The 22161-nt window shown below is 43.5% G+C and overlaps 1 protein-coding gene across 3 annotated transcripts in view; it reads left to right on the forward strand.

Annotated features, from left to right (window-relative positions):
• Positions 1-22089, forward strand: part of LOC124631812 (kinesin-like protein Klp10A) — a 57274-nt gene extending 35185 nt beyond the window's left edge. Inside the window, exons 4-14 of one of the 3 annotated variants that reach the window (XM_047166424.1) lie at positions 6880-7046; positions 7959-8144; positions 8664-8843; positions 9212-9357; positions 9709-9820; positions 10202-10336; positions 10707-10862; positions 11294-11447; positions 15398-15729; positions 16046-16235; positions 17408-22089. In XM_047166424.1, coding sequence (XP_047022380.1) covers positions 6880-7046; positions 7959-8144; positions 8664-8843; positions 9212-9357; positions 9709-9820; positions 10202-10336; positions 10707-10862; positions 11294-11447; positions 15398-15729; positions 16046-16235; positions 17408-17550 — 1901 coding nt within the window. In that variant the 3' untranslated portion in view covers positions 17551-22089. Of the gene's footprint in view, positions 1-6879; positions 7047-7958; positions 8145-8663; positions 8844-9211; positions 9358-9708; positions 9821-10201; positions 10337-10706; positions 10863-11293; positions 11448-11493; positions 14970-15397; positions 15730-16045; positions 16236-17407 lie in introns of those variants that run through there. The other 2 variants (XM_047166433.1, XM_047166443.1) reach the window with 2 other exon arrangements.
• The last annotated feature ends 72 nt before the right edge of the window (positions 22090-22161 follow it).

Here is a 22161-nt window from a genome sequence, read left to right on the forward strand (position 1 = left end):
AATCAATTACATACACATAACACCCCACTCCTCTTTTTTACCTAAGGCCTAAAAACAATTATTTTGTATCGGCAGCTACACAGCGAGATGATTTTATTTTTGGATATTTTTGTTATTTATGTAAGAACAGCTTTCCTGATTTTTACATCAGCTACTTAAATCTAGCCTTCAGTCGAGTGGGTTCTTCGATAAGGGCAATTTGACGTGCACAGAAATAGCTCTTAGATGAAATTTGAAGCACGTCTCAAGTTTTCAGTAAACCCTCATGTTATAGCGGAAAGCTTTCTGAGTGGCGTCTAGATAACCACCAAGAACGTGACGTTTTTGTTGCAAAGGTCATTTTAACTTTGTCATACAAATGCTATTCTGGACTTGACCTTTGCCTTTATTTTATCAAGAGCTGTTTCCCCAGCTTGTTCCACCGCAGGAAGTTCAGGCCTAACATATGGTTTCCGAAAGCGACGTATATAGCATTTTTCCATGTTCATCATCATAATAACACATGGTGCTAGCGTGTCGCTATTAAGCCGCTTTATTTTGGGGTTGTATGAATTTTACATAGGGCGGTCAACGTGACTCCGTTAGTTCCATCGCTATAAGTGTGGGCCGGAGCCGTGGCGCGCGGACAGTGCGCGACCGGCCGTGTACCACAACACTGGCTGGCACCGGTGTTCCAAATTCGAATTTTACCAATCACACAAATGGATTACACACAATAGTGCTGTTAACCTGACCTTGGGTTGGAAATTCAGCTATTTTTGTTCTATTTTTCATCGATATGCCAGTGTTGTACGAGCGATGCCTTCAGCCGAATCTTCAGGCGCGGCGGGCGACTGTAGGCCGTAAGTTCAACCCCCTTGTCTGTCTGTGCTGGTGATTGTGGAATACTAATCCTAAATGCATTGTGTTAAGGTTCAGTTTGTGGTGAAGTGTGAAGGTGTCCCGAGAATTGATTCCGAGTTGCAAGTTTCGCATACTGATGGAGTAGACGGGGAAGTTTCCCTTTTCAGATAGTCTCGACGGAGTATTATTATGTTAATTGTTGAAGCTGTTGACATTACCGAGTTTGGTTCGTGAACGACCTTCTAGAGGATAAAGGCTGGGCTATAAATAAAGTTTGCCATTGTCTTATCGATCGATTTAAAGTAAATAACCTGATTAATAAACAAGTGCTCCTTACTTACTGACGTCTGTGCAATAATGACTGAAATGTTTAAACTAATAAGACATGCAGGTTATGATTTGCACTTCATTTCAAAATTAGCTGAACAAATGAAACAACATACCTTCTTTGTACATGAATTCTTTCCAGATATGGTCTCCTCAGCCTTTCATAATTTTAATGTCTTGATTTCTGTGTCTTTGTTTGCAAAAACTTTCTTTGCTCATTGTTTTATACACAATTATTAACTTCATTGTATTTCGGCATACATCTAAACATTTTGTCATGCGAAAATTTATCTACGCATCTATGTATTTTTACTTGCTAAAATTACGATCGAAGTAAAGTTTAATAACTTTAATCGTATAATTCTTTTCGAACATGCCAACAACTTCAGAGCCTCACGCCGCTAAAACCAAAAAGTTTTACACAAGTTTGGCCCCACAAATCAAAACTTCGTAATTGCATCTACAAACGCAAATACCCATAGAGTTCATTGATCACCGAATCTTCGTTCCCATCCCACGTGCAATGAGTTTGTAACACGACACTTTTTGTTTATGATCTTATTATGAAGAACGTAAGGATACACTCTGAATCATTTGCGTAGGAGCTGGGTAATGACCCACGAGACAGTCTCGCGACCCCTGCTTCATCAATATTGACTTAATATTCAACGACTGCCTTAGAAAGAATACGCTAGGAAAGTAAACCATATCCTGGATTATACAAAGTTGTTTATTACCATAAGATACAATAAGGCTGTTTACCATTTCCGTCATGTATACGTCAAGGTTTTATATATAGGGTTCGCATCGTTTTCCTTAGCAACTAAGGAAGTCGATGATATGCATACCCGGTATGTCCAAAACTGGGACGACAATTAAGTTTTTGCAAGCAGAGAGCACAAAAAAGGTCTACTTCTGTGGAAATTGTTCCCATGGCCTCAACAATGGTCTAATAAGATGCAGAATTTTTGGAAAAATGGTATGATTATTTCACAAGAACAAGATTTTGTAGCGAATTATACGCAATCTCACTGCCAGATTACGACCAGACCTTATCTCGGCCTCAAAGGTCGTGTGATCCATCATAGGGTTAATAAAAATTTTGCATGCTCGGTCATTCTCTAACGCGATTCGTTGCACCACGTCTTCATGTCGCCGGTTCATTAAGTCCCTGTCGTTTATAACTCGTTTAAGAACAATTGGATAATGCTTCTTGACGTGATGGTAATTTGGGGATATTTATTATGTTGCAAGAAGTCCATTAGCGGATTCGAAAGACTCAGTTGCTTCAGTCCTTCAAATGATTGGCAAATATTCTTCAAACCCAGATACCAAGAGATAATTTTAATTATCATCTTGTAAATAATAATAATCTTGAAATTAGTCTCCTACCAGTGGATTGTATTCTTTGATCACAATGAACTCCGATGATTACTTAACCTATGAACTGAGTTCTGGCACTGCTTCCCGTTCTAATTAACGCTTGAGATAAGCGTGGGTGATCTTATAACAAACTAAACTCTTTTGTTTTGTAATGAAATTGTGTGCAAATTGTATGGAAACAAAGAAATGATAACGGCTGTTGTTAATTCTGAATCTCATTCCTTTCGTTCCCTATACTTTTTAAAAATGCGTGAGCAAGTAACACTTAGATTTCTCTTCCGAAACGTCGAAACAAAACCGATGACGATACATCAATGAGCTGCACTTTTTCATAAAAGAACCGTTCTTCGCAGCCTTGCAGCTGTCTATGAGAAAACTTCTCTACCACAGACAATCGGCCATCGACACGCTGTCATGTTCCACAGCAGTTTCCACTAACGACGTCCACTTACTTCCGTTCTACCGCCAGTCATTACATAAGTTCTCTTCGTGTTTCATTTGTTAGAACATAACATACTTGGTTCAGTTATCGAGCCCGGTATCATGCACGCGTCTGCGATGGACTCTCATGATAACGGTGTAAACCAGGAAATCCCGATTATTTAGGCAAGGAAACGTGGCCGGTTTATGCCTTTAGGAGGATTTTGTTATCGTCCTGTTGTCTGCTTGTTTTAACATGTTCACAAGAAAATGTCAAAATTGCGCCGTTGAAGGAACAATAACTTGTCATGTGACCAGACATCATGAAACATGGGTCTGTCGGGATATCTACAAAAATAATAATAAAATGCTAATGATGATAATAATGATCTAATAATGATCCAAATTATAAAATACAAACAGGTAATTGCAGCCAAACTTACTAGATACATACGTGTAAACTACGAATGTAAAGTTCGTGTAGATAGTAGGTAACTTTTATGTTCAGCTGCCGTGAACATTAGCCGTGTGTTGACTCGTAAACTACTACTAGCTATTAGTGGTTATACTGCCGGTTATTAATACGGTTATGTGGTTATAGTAAACACTACGTTCATTTGTACTTTAATTATCAAACCTACATTATCATCTTTTTCTCTAGACTTTTTGAGGATATAACCATTCGTTTTTCTTTCGTCTATCAGGTAATTCTTTTCGGATTTTCGAGGGTTCTTACATAAACGTGTACGTGATATTTTGCTCTTACGAGGTTGCAATTAAAAATAGCTGATCTTGATATACTTTACGAAATGTCACATTGCAATCTAACGGACTGGCCGCGACACCGCGTCCCAAAATCCATTCGGGCGAATTCGTTGGCAACAGCTGTCTCTCGAATGTGCATCGTGGAAGCGGATCCCAATTGATCAATGCATAGCAGTCGCTTCGTTGTCAAGAGAACCGTTGTTATGCGCCAGTGACGACCGTTTTTTTATTACTGGTCTTTATTCTGGCGAAGCACAATATTCTACAGGTTAGGGCATGTGACAGACGACGTTGTCAGGCAACCACATTGTTATATTTTCTTGAACAGCTGTGATATTGGGACTTGTTGAAAATAAAATCTTTGACTTAAATTGGGTTTTAGAATGTATGTGAGTGGAAAGAGTGTTTTTGATGGTTGAAGAGTGGATGTTTAAAATGTGGATGTTGCCACAAAGGCTGATGAAGTTTTTAGCAAGGAGGTAGCGTGCTGTAAGGTTATGCGAATCGATGACCCAGTTCAAAATATTGATGAACAAAATTTTCGTGTATCAGTTGAGTTTCAGCAGGTTCCAAGAGTGACTGGATTTGCAGTGTTTCGAGAAGAAAAAATATTTTATAGCAAAAAGTAAAAAAAAATATGGTACATTATTTTAATTATGCAGGCCATATTAGAATTTTTAATAGCATAATTTTAATAAACCGAGGTCGAAATATTTCACTAACAGCCAGTTTCTTCATCAAAAGTTAAAGCCAAAGTAAAAGTCAAAGTAATGTCTAAGGTTAAGGTAACGGTTAAATTCAATTTTTCTATGAATTTTGCTGTCACTTTAGCCTTGAAAAAACGAATTTAACCGTTACTTTTATTTTAGACATTACTTTAACTTTAACTTTTATGAAGAAACTGGCCGTTAGAAGATATATGTAACATATTTTCCTACCCAGATTAATGGCTGCGTGTAAAATGTTCTAAGTCTGGTTTACTCGCGTGTTCTTTGTTTGAGCAAAAACACTAGCAAAATACCCAGGTGGGCTTTTAGATTGAATTGGTTAATTTCAGTTTTACGGCTAATAGCAGGCGTTTTGCTCAATTGCCATTCAGTTTCTCGTCGCTTTTCAACAAATTGCGGTTGGTATATTATCGTTATTTAGAAAACACCATGTCTATAGTGATTGGTTTAATACAACTGTGGTATATTATTGCTTCTAATAAATAAAGCTTTCGAATGTTTAGGATGACAATTTGAAAAGCTCGTGTGACGTAGGTACCACTGTGGGAACGCACAGCTGAGAGAGACATTTTCAAAGTCAACCCCCGAAAATGTTCGTCACTACGGAACTCAGTCACCCTCTCTAACACCCCACTGCCAAGTTCACAACCCTAGCTGTCACAACTATCGATTAGTCACACAAAAGCTCATGACGTCACATCACAGTAAATGTTTCATTAGGGGACAATAATGGACGACTATTATTTTCCAATTTTAGTCGATTGTCCAATGGATTGATGGAAGTAATCGATCTGGCGGTATCGAGTAGTTTTTCACGTCAGTTCCCCGTAAGCCGTCGGTTCGCTCAGGTTTTTCTACCGTATTAGGCGGTAAATCGTATAGTTGTTACTCGTAACTGTAAATAGTTTTAAGCTGTAAATGCTATTAGGATGCGTAGGTTTATGATAATCGCGAATAATGTTCGAAAGTTATTGCAAGTTATTCCGTTACTTGGATTTGCGGTTTTGTGTTTATCTTCGTTGAGAGTTTAGTACAAATTGTCTTGTCAAACTTTCTAAGCTCTGTTGTTTACAACAGTATGTAAACAAACCAATATAAATATTACCCTTTGTTTGACATTTTTTATATTAGGTACAACTGCATTTAAATGAAACGAGTATCTTTACCCTTTATGCCGAACCGGGTCAACGATAACGATCACTTTTTATGCAAATACCCATTTAAATAGTATGTGAACTATTTCGTTTACCAATAAGGTTGATATGTGTTTTCACCTTCACGTGTGGCCGTGCCCGGCGCATGCGTCACGGTTCATTGCCTTGACTACGGAAAGAGATCCTAATATGGCGGGCGCAGGCGCAGGATTGCCTTGCGCCAACGCATGCTGAACTCATTCGGAGCAATCAGTCTATCAGAGCAGTACACATCATGTAATAACAAACGAGATAAACAATTTCACCAAAAATGTGCTGTTCGTGGTTGAGATGTCGAAGGCGCGTCGCCGATTCGACAGAAAACGATGCTCCGATGGAAGCGTTTGAGAAATCCGAAACCCCTCCTGAAGAGGCGACGCAGGAGGAACAAAAGACCACGTCACGTAAGACCAGTTCCATATCGCACCACTATCGCGTTCCTAGTTGTCGTTACGTTACGCTTTTTGCACAGTTTTGGACATTTTCTTTTCCTCTCGGCTAGATTTAAGCATTACGTCAGTATGATTCACAGACATGTTAGGCATTGTATGGACGAATATATGGACTGAATAATATCTTTGCATGACGGCTGTTTTGCGTGTCTTTAAGATTTTTATGAGTTTCTATTTAAGGCTGGAGATACTGTCTGTTAATAGCGTTGTTAACTATTATAGCTAAAGCGTATCAGGAAAGGAATTTAAACCAGTCTATTTGGCTGTAACAAAAGCCTTGTAAAATATTATGAAACAAGAATTTCTCGAGTATAATCCCTCACTAAACATTGAAAGAGGCTAAGGATTAACACACATTTCTATAGTTTTGCATAATATTACAAACCGAGCATTGTATGCGAAATATCTACATACCATATATGAAAATGTGGGCGATAATGCCGTTAGCGCAATATTTCTGGCCTTATATCATAGCTTTTAAGTATAGTATTTATCAACCTGCAATAATTTGTATCGCCTGATAGGATTTTTGCTTTGGCATAGTCGTCTTCCTACGCTGATTTCAAAGCTTAGTGGGTTACTGTTCTTTGAGACATAAAAAAACAGATTCATTTGTTTAGCCGGTGTGATGCTTAGTTATAACCTTTATCTCTCAGCAAGCAGCAAAAACCATTTATCTGCTACTGGAGTGCCTAAATTGATTTTCGCTTGCCATGATCTTGAGCCTCCAAAAATCTCACACTAATGTTTGTGTATGATTGTTTTCAGCGCCGTCCCGGGTGACACGCAACAACCAGATGCGGTTGTCGAACGCGGGCGGCGCGTACACGAACGGGCATGGGGGCGACACGACGGGGCGACGGGGGGCGGAGAACGTGCCGCCGCCGCAGCAGCCGCCGCAGCCGACGCCTGCTAACACCCGGATTACGCAGCAGGTGAGGACCAGGCTTTATGCTGCTATGAAATTCCGTGTCTGTTGATACCATCCTTAGGGTCCTTTCAATCTTCATACCTTGAAAGGTCCTCAATTTACTGGAGTTTAAAAATTCGCAGTTGCCTTTTTACAACTCATGCTGTATAAATGTTCATGTTGGTGACGAAGGAAACACAAAACAAAATAACTCTTGGTAGGTTTGATAACAAGTTGTGGAATAGCGCAAGAATATTCTTTTTTTATGAGGCTTAATATTTCACGCAAACAAACCTACCAGAGCTTTACTAATATCCTTATTTCCAATGCCTTTTCCCTGTATAAGCCCTGTCCTACCATATACCCGTCCTACCACAATCCCATGGTTTCCAGCCGCCCCCCTCAGGCGGGCGGTCTCGAGCTGGCAGCACGCCGAGCGCCGCGTCGGTGCCGCAAGGACTGCAGCAGTCGCCCTACATGCCACATCTGCAGAGGAGGATGCACAATGTTAAAGAGGTTCCTTGTTCCTTTCCTCTATCCTTAATCCATTACCTTGTATAACGAAGCTTGAGGAGGAAATGGTAGAGCAGATATAACTAACTTACTGTGGATTACAGTAGCCGATCCATTCGTTGTTCACATAGCTAAATTATGTCGAATTTCAGTTTCTAATCGAAAAACATCGGAAGGATTTGTTATTGTCATCCGCAGTTATGAACAATGAAGCCGTCGCCAAATGGGATATTTTCTGGACTGCCATCATCGTTATTATCTCACCTTGTTGGTTATAACACCTAAGCCAAAGTCTGAGTTGATGACGTTCTTCAGATTTGGACCTGAAGGGAAGAAACAGAGTCCTCTTTAATCGAAATATTATTCTTGTCTTTCTGTTCGATGTCTCACCAAAACATAAACTGTTACGATTTGTCTCCCGCAGTTCACAGCGAGCAGCGTGGCGGGCGGCGGCGGGGCTCGTCCGGCGGGCGTGTCGAGCACGGTGTCGGTGCCGCACGCGGTGGCGTCGGGCGCCGTGCGACGCTCCAACGTCGTCAAGGAGGTCGAGCGCCTCAAGGAGAACCGCGAGAAGCGGCGCCAGCGACAGGCCGAGCTCAAGGAGGAAAAGGTATCGTGAAATTAATGAAACATACAAAAAATTTGCTAAAGCCATCATCGCCCTTTTTATCGTCCCACTGCTGGGCACAAGCCTCCTCTTACACGGAGAACGATTAAACGTTAATCACCAATCATTGGTAAAGCACTCGTGGTTGAAATAAGCGGGCAGTCCGCAGGGCACATTGATGGGGCAGTTCTTAAGCCAGTCAGCGCTAAGGGATTGTTCGAAAGTTAACTACTCCCTTCTACAGCAGAGGGCTCATTTAATAATTTCCCAAACATACTTTAAATATTCCTTGTGTTAGGCGCAATACTCCAAAGATAATTATGACGGTCAGAAGACAGCAACAATAAAACTGAAATATCCAAATGGTTTTGCAACTTACTTCTTGCCAGAACTACTACATTAGTGGAGGTTCTAGTTATCCACGTATTATCAATTATATATAACCAAGTAAAACTTTTCTAATATGTACATATTTTCCAACATAGATCACAAACATTAAACTCCACCAACATCCTATTTCAGGAAGCATTAATGAACTTGGATCCTGGCAATCCGAACTGGGAGTTCCTAGCCATGATCCGAGAGTATCAGAACAGCATCGAGTTCCGGCCGCTGACTGGCAACGAGCCGGTCGAAGATCATCAGATCACCGTCTGTGTAAGGAAGAGGCCGCTCAATAAGAAGGAGAATTTGAAGAAAGAGGTTAGTGGTGTGCCTATTTGGATGCATGGGATTTTTTTCCTTCCGTAGGTAGAACAAATATATAGTAAACGAAGGAATTAGTCACATAAAAATAACGAAATATTACTGGTTTAAAAATACAGAGTTAAAAAAAAGATCAGTTAAAAAATCTTCGTCGCAAAGATAAGTTCATAATTTTATTTATGGTTTAACACGGATATGGTTGGTTCAAACTAAAAAAATATAATGGAGATCAGCCAGTTGCGCAGGAAAATATTATAGTGCTTTCGAAAAGATATTATTTTACCTTTAAGACAGATAACCTAACGGAGTTACAATTTCTAGTCTTTCTTTGACATTTCCTAATACAATGTGTACATGTATTCCAGGTGGACGTAATCAGCGTGCCCACCAAAGACCAGATGATAGTGCACGAGCCCAAGAACAAGGTGGACCTCACCAAGTACCTGGAGAATCAGAAGTTCCGCTTCGACTACGCTTTCGATGACTCCTGCACCAATGAAGTCGTCTACAAGTTAGTAGCGTATATTCTTATGGTAGAAGGGAATTTTGGCATTATTTTAGGACCAAAGAAGTCTTATAAAAAAAAAACAAGGGAAAAGTACTAAGAACATAAGTTTGGAGTAATATGCCTGAAATGTTGAAATTGTTGCTAAAAGGTTGGAAATCTTGAATTTTGATAAAGTATTCTGAAGTTTACTCTAATAAATGCAATCTTTGACATTTACCGAACCTTTGTTAAATATTTTGACCAAATGTTATGACGAGCCTTTTATAGGCTGTAATCATGGAGATAGACCTTTGATATCGTAGATTATGATATTTATTTAAATATAAATTACAACAAATATTGCGAAATTTCCAGATATACGGCCAAGCCGCTAGTGCAGACGATATTCGAGGGCGGCATGGCGACGTGCTTCGCCTACGGACAGACTGGCTCCGGCAAGACGCATACCATGGGTGGCGACTTCCAGGTAACGTTATACATCTTATATTACGTATATAAGAGAGTAAAGAAGATACATTTATTTATGAGAACATGACGCATAGATAATATAAAAGATATAAGAAAACAAAATATAGTGCAGCAATGGAAATTTTTCTGGCTGTAACCTTCGTATGTAAGACGAAGGGATGTGTTCTGAGAGACGTTTTTGTAAAAAAAATAAAAAAAAATGTTGAAAATAAAGGTTAGTAAAACGGAGTAAAGAGAAAGACAAATAATTTTTCGCATTCGAATCGCAAAAAAAAGTCTAATTCACAGTTCCATAACAATAACATATAAAATGCCTCTTGAATAGTTCAGTAAAATCGCTGCTATTTCTTTGATTACAAATACAGTTGTAACATTTCAGGGTAAAACTCAAGACTGCAAGAAGGGCATCTACGCGATGGCGGCGCGGGACGTGTTCGCGTACCTCAAGTCGCCCAAGTACAAGCCGCTCAACCTCATCGTGTCCGCCTCCTTCTTCGAAATATACTCCGGCAAGGTGAATAACATAGTCTTAGGATTTACTATTTCATAGATTGGAATTGCATGACAAATAAACATGTCAAAAAATAATCTAGCAATAGGCATATAAAAGTAGTAATTCTAATTACACATTTTAGATAGTCGAAAAATATTGGACAAGTATTTTTTATTTTACCAAACATTAAATATTTGCTAAGATTAAACGTAAGAAAGATTGACAGTGGGTTTGCGTGAACGTCTATGTAAATTTTTTGCATAAAAGTTACGTAACACAAAATTCAATCGTGTCCATTATTTTAGGGTTGTCTTAAAAACGGACTAATCATTCGCCATGTTTGTTGTGCACAATTTTTTATTTTTCCATTAAAATATTTCCCTTTGTGCAGGTGTTCGACCTGCTAGCGGACAAGGCGAAGCTGCGGGTGCTGGAGGACGGCAAGCAGCAGGTGCAGATCGTGGGGCTGACGGAGAAGGTGGTGGACAACGTCGACGAGGTGCTCAAGCTCATCCAGCATGGCAACGCCGCCAGGACTTCAGGACAGGTGGGGCTTAATAGTGAAATGTTCACAATATAATGGTTTTGATGAAGAGTATTCTTTGTTTGTAAAGTAACCATGACTCTGTATAATATAGGTATAGAATTGTTACTTTGAAGACTTAAAGGAACAAGTTACAGGATTTTAATGAAGAAGAAAGAGTGGGCGATTTTATTTTGTAATTTTACCACTCGTCGCGAGGATGTAAATATGTTATTGTCCTATATGTGCTAGTAGAAGTAAATATATGGAAGTAAATATAATGTAATATGTAAGTGGTCGGTCGGTCCGGCGCACCATGCTGTAGTGTCCGGGCCGGCCGTAGCGTCCTCGCTAGCGTCGCGGCGCGTACTGATGTTCCCACCAACGCGCGACGCTCGTCAGTCGCTCCACTCCAGTATTGTTCCTGTATGTAATGCTTGTTCCTACTGTTGCAGACGTCGGCGAACTCGAACTCGTCCCGCTCGCACGCGGTGTTCCAGATCGTGGTGCGGTCGCCCGGCATGCACCGCGTGCACGGCAAGTTCTCGCTCATCGACCTCGCCGGCAACGAGCGCGGCGCCGACACCTCCTCCGCCAACAGGCAGACGCGTATGTACACTCTATATAGCCCGGCATGCACCGCGTGCACGGCAAGTTCTCGCTCATCGACCTCGCCGGCAACGAGCGCGGCGCCGACACCTCCTCCGCCAACAGGCAGACGCGTATGTACACTCTATATAGCCCGGCATGCACCGCGTGCACGGCAAGTTCTCGCTCATCGACCTCGCCGGCAACGAGCGCGGCGCCGACACCTCCTCCGCCAACAGGCAGACGCGTATGTACACTCTATATAGCCCGGCATGCACCGCGTGCACGGCAAGTTCTCGCTCATCGACCTCGCCGGCAACGAGCGCGGCGCCGACACCTCCTCCGCCAACAGGCAGACGCGTATGTACACTCTATATAGCCCGGCATGCACCGCGTGCACGGCAAGTTCTCGCTCATCGACCTCGCCGGCAACGAGCGCGGCGCCGACACCTCCTCCGCCAACAGGCAGACGCGTATGTACACTCTATATAGCCCGGCATGCACCGCGTGCACGGCAAGTTCTCGCTCATCGACCTCGCCGGCAACGAGCGCGGCGCCGACACCTCCTCCGCCAACAGGCAGACGCGTATGTACACTCTATATAGCCCGGCATGCACCGCGTGCACGGCAAGTTCTCGCTCATCGACCTCGCCGGCAACGAGCGCGGCGCCGACACCTCCTCCGCCAACAGGCAGACGCGTATGTACACTCTATATAGCCCGGCATGCACCGCGTGCACGGCAAGTTCTCGCTCATCGACCTCGCCGGCAACGAGCGCGGCGCCGACACCTCCTCCGCCAACAGGCAGACGCGTATGTACACTCTATATAGCCCGGCATGCACCGCGTGCACGGCAAGTTCTCGCTCATCGACCTCGCCGGCAACGAGCGCGGCGCCGACACCTCCTCCGCCAACAGGCAGACGCGTATGTACACTCTATATAGCCCGGCATGCACCGCGTGCACGGCAAGTTCTCGCTCATCGACCTCGCCGGCAACGAGCGCGGCGCCGACACCTCCTCCGCCAACAGGCAGACGCGTATGTACACTCTATATAGCCCGGCATGCACCGCGTGCACGGCAAGTTCTCGCTCATCGACCTCGCCGGCAACGAGCGCGGCGCCGACACCTCCTCCGCCAACAGGCAGACGCGTATGTACACTCTATATAGCCCGGCATGCACCGCGTGCACGGCAAGTTCTCGCTCATCGACCTCGCCGGCAACGAGCGCGGCGCCGACACCTCCTCCGCCAACAGGCAGACGCGTATGTACACTCTATATAGCCCGGCATGCACCGCGTGCACGGCAAGTTCTCGCTCATCGACCTCGCCGGCAACGAGCGCGGCGCCGACACCTCCTCCGCCAACAGGCAGACGCGTATGTACACTCTATATAGCCCGGCATGCACCGCGTGCACGGCAAGTTCTCGCTCATCGACCTCGCCGGCAACGAGCGCGGCGCCGACACCTCCTCCGCCAACAGGCAGACGCGTATGTACACTCTATATAGCCCGGCATGCACCGCGTGCACGGCAAGTTCTCGCTCATCGACCTCGCCGGCAACGAGCGCGGCGCCGACACCTCCTCCGCCAACAGGCAGACGCGTATGTACACTCTATATAGCCCGGCATGCACCGCGTGCACGGCAAGTTCTCGCTCATCGACCTCGCCGGCAACGAGCGCGGCGCCGACACCTCCTCCGCCAACAGGCAGACGCGTATGTACACTCTATATAGCCCGGCATGCACCGCGTGCACGGCAAGTTCTCGCTCATCGACCTCGCCGGCAACGAGCGCGGCGCCGACACCTCCTCCGCCAACAGGCAGACGCGTATGTACACTCTATATAGCCCGGCATGCACCGCGTGCACGGCAAGTTCTCGCTCATCGACCTCGCCGGCAACGAGCGCGGCGCCGACACCTCCTCCGCCAACAGGCAGACGCGTATGTACACTCTATATAGCCCGGCATGCACCGCGTGCACGGCAAGTTCTCGCTCATCGACCTCGCCGGCAACGAGCGCGGCGCCGACACCTCCTCCGCCAACAGGCAGACGCGTATGTACACTCTATATAGCCCGGCATGCACCGCGTGCACGGCAAGTTCTCGCTCATCGACCTCGCCGGCAACGAGCGCGGCGCCGACACCTCCTCCGCCAACAGGCAGACGCGTATGTACACTCTATATAGCCCGGCATGCACCGCGTGCACGGCAAGTTCTCGCTCATCGACCTCGCCGGCAACGAGCGCGGCGCCGACACCTCCTCCGCCAACAGGCAGACGCGTATGTACACTCTATATAGCCCGGCATGCACCGCGTGCACGGCAAGTTCTCGCTCATCGACCTCGCCGGCAACGAGCGCGGCGCCGACACCTCCTCCGCCAACAGGCAGACGCGTATGTACACTCTATATAGCCCGGCATGCACCGCGTGCACGGCAAGTTCTCGCTCATCGACCTCGCCGGCAACGAGCGCGGCGCCGACACCTCCTCCGCCAACAGGCAGACGCGTATGTACACTCTATATAGCCCGGCATGCACCGCGTGCACGGCAAGTTCTCGCTCATCGACCTCGCCGGCAACGAGCGCGGCGCCGACACCTCCTCCGCCAACAGGCAGACGCGTATGTACACTCTATATAGCCCGGCATGCACCGCGTGCACGGCAAGTTCTCGCTCATCGACCTCGCCGGCAACGAGCGCGGCGCCGACACCTCCTCCGCCAACAGGCAGACGCGTATGTACACTCTATATAGCCCGGCATGCACCGCGTGCACGGCAAGTTCTCGCTCATCGACCTCGCCGGCAACGAGCGCGGCGCCGACACCTCCTCCGCCAACAGGCAGACGCGTATGTACACTCTATATAGCCCGGCATGCACCGCGTGCACGGCAAGTTCTCGCTCATCGACCTCGCCGGCAACGAGCGCGGCGCCGACACCTCCTCCGCCAACAGGCAGACGCGTATGTACACTCTATATAGCCCGGCATGCACCGCGTGCACGGCAAGTTCTCGCTCATCGACCTCGCCGGCAACGAGCGCGGCGCCGACACCTCCTCCGCCAACAGGCAGACGCGTATGTACACTCTATATAGCCCGGCATGCACCGCGTGCACGGCAAGTTCTCGCTCATCGACCTCGCCGGCAACGAGCGCGGCGCCGACACCTCCTCCGCCAACAGGCAGACGCGTATGTACACTCTATATAGCCCGGCATGCACCGCGTGCACGGCAAGTTCTCGCTCATCGACCTCGCCGGCAACGAGCGCGGCGCCGACACCTCCTCCGCCAACAGGCAGACGCGTATGTACACTCTATATAGCCCGGCATGCACCGCGTGCACGGCAAGTTCTCGCTCATCGACCTCGCCGGCAACGAGCGCGGCGCCGACACCTCCTCCGCCAACAGGCAGACGCGTATGTACACTCTATATAGCCCGGCATGCACCGCGTGCACGGCAAGTTCTCGCTCATCGACCTCGCCGGCAACGAGCGCGGCGCCGACACCTCCTCCGCCAACAGGCAGACGCGTATGTACACTCTATATAGCCCGGCATGCACCGCGTGCACGGCAAGTTCTCGCTCATCGACCTCGCCGGCAACGAGCGCGGCGCCGACACCTCCTCCGCCAACAGGCAGACGCGTATGTGGACCTTATTACTACAAATATTGACAACTTATGACAAACTAGGTGGTCAATTTGTCAAAAAGAAAGCTCTCAAAATGTCCACATGTAGATCATAATCGTACCAACGCAACGGCGTTTGACGGTCTAACTAAATAATGAATTGTAAAAAAACTGAATGGTAGCATTTTTTGACATGACTTCATATTATATTTTGGATTTGTCTCGACACTTGCAAAAAAATGTAGTGAAGATAATAAGTAAATTATGTACATGTAAATTATGTGTATGCAATAATATCATATATGTTAAAATCAATCACAATCTAATCATCTATCCTATTTACCCACAGGCATGGAAAGCGCAGAAATCAACAAATCCCTACTCGCTCTCAAAGAATGCATCCGAGCCCTCGGCATGAAGGGACAGAACCACCTTCCCTTCCGCGTGTCGAAGCTGACGCAGGTACTGCGGGACAGCTTCATCGGCGACAAGTCCCGCACCTGCATGATCGCCATGATCTCCCCCGCGCTGTCCTCCTGCGAACACTCGCTCAACACCCTGCGCTATGCCGACCGCGTCAAGGAGCTGGGCACTGCAGACCCCGCCAGGAGGAACGATGAACCCCTGCCTGATGTCGACATGGAGCCTGCACATGATCTAGCGCAGCTACGGTCACTCAATGTAAGTGTTATATTTGAATTTGCTCATGTTGCTTATCCCGCATGCCACGTACCGAGTGCGGGCGGCTACCGCTATCGAACATTGTCGCGGCCGCCGCGCACTCGATACGCGGCCTGAGCGTCACGAGATCCGCTGTGTGCTGATGATACTGTTATACACACCCACATTAAAAGGCGGTTATTATAACCGTCTTCAAGACACTTGTTACATCCATCATTTCAGTCTTTCTAACCATTTCACAGACAAACATGAAATACTAACACCTTCACATTATTGCAAACAAGGATAATAACAATTATCCAAATAATATTTTCAGAACAATTATTTCCAGGAGGGCGACATGTCGGCGGAAATGTACACGTTCCACGAGGCCATCGACGAGATGCAGCGAGCCGAGGAGGAAGTGCTGGACAACCACAAGGCCATCTCCGACTACCTGCAGCATGCGCTGCAGCGCTGCAACCAGCTGCTCGCCATCACCAGGGACGTCGACTACGATCAGGACGGTGAGTTGTAGCTAACTATATGCACAGTTGATCATCGCGAGGACCAGGTGCTGGACAAGGCCATCTCCGACTACTTTTCTCGAAATTTCACCTAAATAAATTATGTTATTTGGTGGTATCGTTGCAAGACTTTGACGTAACAATGACGATAAATACATAGCAATTTTGTCATCCTTGTGTTGGCTACAACTTATTGTATGTCTGCGTGTTTGCTCGCTTGTCTGATGCTGCGTGTGTGTGTCAGGCGTTCAGTCCCGCATCAAGCGGCTGCGCTTCCTGCCGAGCGCCGGCGTTGGCACGCGGCGACGGCGCCGTGTATTAGGTTTGCGATGTCTCGTCTCTAGTGTAACACCGGTATTGGTCACAAACACATTCTAAATTCTAAATCAACCTCTTTTGGTCCGTCCACTAGACTTTTTTTTAAGACAGGCCCAAGTTCAGAGACAACCAATGTCCGTTTACTTAAAACAATTATTTACTTTGAAAATTGAACGTGAAAAGTTATATTAAAGTTGTTTTCAGAAAAACGGACGAGCTCACAAATTCACATAACTTTAATTTGTTTAATATACCTGAATAAATTAATCCAGTCTATATCTTAATCTGTCAGGATCTCATTTTAGGCAGGCTACAATTTTGAAACTTGATGAAAGTTTGTTAAAAATACAGTGATTTAAATGAAAAGTTTGTCAATAAATAGTATAGTTACAACTTCATAATAAGATTCAACAAACGTAGAGTGGACGGTACCTTAAAAGAAACAATCATAAAAGTCATAATAACTGCGTCGCTCATCCTGCTGCCAATGCTGTCGCTCACAGGGCCGATTGGTTTCATAATATTCAAAATTTTGCGTCCTCACTACTAAACTACAAGTATAAAAATACAAATTCTTCAAATAATTTGTCTGTAAATCTTTACTTATTAAAAAAATAATACCGTCGAATCTTTTTTATTTTCCGCCTTGCTTATTATTATTTTTACTAAAAAAAACGGCTTAATAATGGACTTACATTGAGGTTGAAATAAATAGAAGTTAATTTTCTCTTGTCTAAGTGAAAGGCAGAGTATTTAAAAAAAGTTTTGCTATATCAAGTGTTAAGGAACCTCTATTTACATCAACCTGGCACATAATACTTGTTCTCTTTATTAACATGTTCTTATCTCCGCAGCATACGCGACCCAATGGGAGGAGCTGCTGAACGAGCAGCTAGCCGTGCTGGCGCAGTCGCGGGACCTGGTGGCGGAGTTCCGCAGCAAGATGCAGCAGGAGGAGCACATCTCGCGCCGCATCCAGCCGCCGCGACACCACTAGCCCCACTGTCCACCCCCCCATACCCTGCCCACTTCGTACGTATTCGATAAACTCCGAGATTCTCACTTGTCTGTGGTTGGCCGACACTCTTAGCAGGATTGTTCCGTCTCCCTGCTAAGAGCACCGGTCCGAGTGACGTATGAATGTATTGTTCGCATATAATATAGAACTTGTGCAACAACGGTCTGTTTTAGTTATAACATGACATCAACTTCTGTAAAAATACTGACTGACCACTAGTCGTTTCTTATTCGCCTTATTATGAAATACATGTATTCGCATAAAGATGCAACTGTTCTGTAAAGTGCATCGGAGAGCTGTCTTCTAGGCTCCGGATTGAAAATGTACAAAAATTGATCATTTTGAAAGTTAGCATAAAAATAGGATATTTTGAGGGCGGAGTATAAAGACGAATGTAATGTATCAATTTTAATCCTTGACATAAGAAATTACGAATCGCGATATTCGATAACTAGACTATTGAATTTATTCCGTATTTTATCGACGCTGCATAAGATGGCGGCCAATATGGCGGTCGAACACGTCACACAAACCGCTGACACAGAAATTACAGTGTGTAAATTAATCAGTATTGTGACAAATTGAATGTTCGGTGACCGTGTGTAGCTGGCCTACTGTATAATTGCTTCAATTGATTGATTTGCCCGCGGTTCGGAAACTGAGCGAGTTGTGACCACTTGTTCGATATTATTGTAAAGCTTAGTATACCGAGGTATGTGCCGTCGTGTTGAAAACGAGAGACTGTTTATTTGTAATGTTTGAAGCACAAATGATGGTCGTACGGCCGGCAACTGTCCCGCGACTCGTTGACGCGCCATTTTGACGTGTATTTTTAACTCAATAACGTCCAAAACGGCATGTCAGCCTCAGTCGTACTGCCGAAGCTATGCGTGTGACACTAAACGTGCTATTACGAGTATCCGTAGTAGAGACCAATCTTTAGTTTCTGTAATTGTTTATACAGTACTAAAGTGGATAAAGGTCCGAATTCACTTGACAGTATAGGTCAATTTGTTTTGAGTGATGCCCTAACACTTTATTTATATCCACGCGAGGTTTAATCAGTGAATTCACCCTTTGCTCATACTACAGATACAAAACTACGTGTTAGATATTGGTAGGTACGATTATCGATCGATATCTAAGACGTAATCGAATCATATAATTGTAAGGTGCGAGACATTACCCTATTAACGTTAAGTCACTAATTCTGGATGCATTTAACTTTCGCTAAAGGCCTATTGTCAAACTGTAGATATTTTTATATACCGGGAGATTTGGAAGTACAAACGTGACAGTGAGGCGGTCCCAGTGATTGTGCGTAGTTCCTCATTGGCGTGACTAGATGCAGCGGGAATGTGCCGACCCCGCCCAGTCTCATCATCCGCTTCCGATACCCGCTTAGAACTTTATTGCCTTGTTTTAACCTAAAAACTAACTTCTATATATTGTTAATAAAACAATAAATAAGTTTGTAAGGGTCGAAAGGCGCAGGCCAAGTTCGTTTTGTTTAATGCCCTAGTTGCGCCAATGTCCTTAAACATTAATGTATCTGTCAAAATTCTATCCATCGTGTTTATCTATAACTTGGCGCTTACATGTTCTTACTTGGCCATGCTTGATTTAAGCCAAGTGTGGTCAAGTATTGCTTATATTATTTCTAGCTTTTTATGATGGTTTCAGTTTTAACTTGGCCGCTTACCCGACTAGCCAAGTTGACGGTTTTGACGGATAAATACTGTGATTTGTTTTCATGACAAAATTGTTATAATATGTTTGGCATAACGAAGTACTCGGAATGTTGTGAAATAGTTGTTTTAAAATTAGATATTTTTGAATGTATACTGCGTTGTAATACTTTTGCGCACGAAGGTTGTTTTTATCTTGACAGTAAAATGCACCTAAACATAGAAAATATATGATAGATTTCACTATTGTTAAAAATATCTTTGTATAAATTACCTAAGTTGCGTTTAATTACTGACATCTTGTCAATTAAAAAAAAAATTTTAAGACAAAAATAATCTTCGTAACGCGATGAACTAATGAAGTATTGATCGATAATGTATAAATGTTGAGTATCATGTGATTGATTAACATATCTTTTGCATATAAAATCGCTTGTTATTCTGTCGTTGTGAACGTAACTATTGACATTTACTGAGTTTTTTGTGTACGTATTTAAGGCGGCATATTTTGTTAATAAATTTCTACTGATGTTTCTACTTTCAATACCCGAAATCCACTTTTGTTCTTACTGTCTCTTCTATTATACACAATGAATACATTTCTGTCATATAATCTTAACCTCTTCTAGCTATACATGTATTTCTCTTTTTTATTATTTCTGTGGGAATGCAAACCACTCACTTATGCCTCCATAAATACGCACACAATAAATTTTTAGTTTTCATAAATTACGTGAATGGTATAGTTGGCTAGAAATGTAAAAGTTGAGTATTTAAGTCGTCCGGGACAGCTGTAGGGGACATCTCGACGTGACACATTCCATGCGATGAGATTACAACATTATTCTACAGTCATTATTTAAGAAATTATACATTTAAAATTAAAATTGTTCATTCATAATATCATTCATTGAAATCACATACAGCTTTTAGCTGTGGCATTTACCACAATATTGTCTTGAGATAATTCCTACAGCTGTCTGCCATATTAATATATATCTTATAATATACAATAGTAAATGCAGTAATAATTGTGTTGTTGATTTTTTGACGTTCAACATTGGCGTGACTATGTAAAATTATCAAGTTATATCATGTCTTGACAACACTAACATTTATTGAATAATTTTTAAATCAATATTTCATTGTCGTACGTTTTTACATAACTGATAATTCCTACCTATGGTGCTTGAATTCGTTGGCCTTTACATAGGCATGGTATAACTCGATAGAACGAACGTATGGAGTTCCTCACTCAACGGTAGTCCGAAGTACCCTATGTTGTGTTGTATCGGCTAATTGATACTTATTGTGAAGGAAGAACATGGAACCATTCTTCCTGCTTATTTATGTCAATGCTTTATTTTATGGATCAGTGCGTTAGGCAGTGATTTGACTTCAATAAAGTGGGCTTCGAGCAAAGCTCTTTCCCGCATTTTTAATTGTGTCTTTTTCACATTATTTGTGTTACTGCGGCGAATTAACACTAAACGACATCGTGAGTGTAGTCTAACCCAGGTGCGTTTAGTTCAGTTTGCTACGGCAATGCAGTCTTGTGTTCGATAGTAACGACTAGCATGCTAGGGGCTGGTGAGATAAATTTCTATACACAGATATTTACTCCTACCATGAATATTGTAATTTATTTTATAGAAAAACCATCGTCGACTATTAAAAATCGTAAACTCATTTTTTATTATTAATAAAAATAGTAAAACTACTTAAAAGACTATGTAACTATGTAAGTTTTTCAAGTCAGTCATTATATTTTTTTTCAATTGTTTTGTAATGGGACTTATTTATTATGTTGTGATAGAACGAGCATATATTAGTTCGTGTTCCTGACGCCGAGCCTGCGCTCGCGACGACACGCGTGACGCGAACACTATCTTCCATTCTGGAATTTTCTCTTAGTTATATAAATTTACGAATGTATCTTTACAATTTGCTGGTCGGATGATTGTCGCATACAACAGAATGGAATATAGAACGTAGTGAACTACAAATATACGTAAATAAATTTTTCGTTTGTAACCTGAATTAATAACCACTATAAATGTCTGCGAAATAATAAATAAACATAACACGAACATTTTTGTGGTTTAATATCCGCTCTTCTGGTGCTAGGACTAGACTTTGCTTTTAACTATAACCCCGAGGGTCCGAAGGATTGACAAGTATTCGCTTTTATTTTCAGAAAGTAACGTTAATTTTGAATTTAGTTTTCGTAATCGTGGAAAATGCGGGGTTGTCAAGGATTTGATTAAAGCACTCGTATATTTGCATGGATTGAAAACACAAACAGTTGTCATTGGGAGCTAGTTACACTTGGTTTAGAAAATTATTATGTGGCTACAGCTGACGCTAAGTAAAATTACAAGTGTTATTTCGGCTCGGTAATCATTACGTTTGCGTAATGTCCGTGCGAATGTACGAGTGCGAGCCCCTCAGAACGCCTTGGCTACGTCGACCCTATCCGAGGTAACTATGTATACTGTAGCTTACAACATTATTAGATAGCGCTTATTAATAAATAATTAAAACAAAACGAATCGGCCCTCTGTATCAGAGTGGCTGCTGCGCCGATGTTTGATCGTACTGAACAAAAAAATCTCTCTTACTATAATTATTATACGTTTTTTTTAATAATTGTATTATTATAGAGATTGTAACCGCGTTGGATTGAATTAGTTTTTGTATAGAAGCGTTTGAGTAAATGAACAAGTGTTGAATGCAGGTGCGGCGCATTCCCGCTCTAGTTGTCTAGTTAAATGCTTTATTATAAACTTTATTTTAACATCGCACATGATAATAAATTAATCAAAATTGATTTGACGTTTTATTGTTGGATACCTGATTGAAATTGCCCTTTTGATTTAGAGCCTATACATAGATAACAAAT

Source organism: Helicoverpa zea, chromosome 1 (assembly GCF_022581195.2).
Source record: "Helicoverpa zea isolate HzStark_Cry1AcR chromosome 1, ilHelZeax1.1, whole genome shotgun sequence".
Classification (NCBI taxonomy): Eukaryota; Metazoa; Arthropoda; class Insecta; order Lepidoptera; family Noctuidae; genus Helicoverpa; species Helicoverpa zea.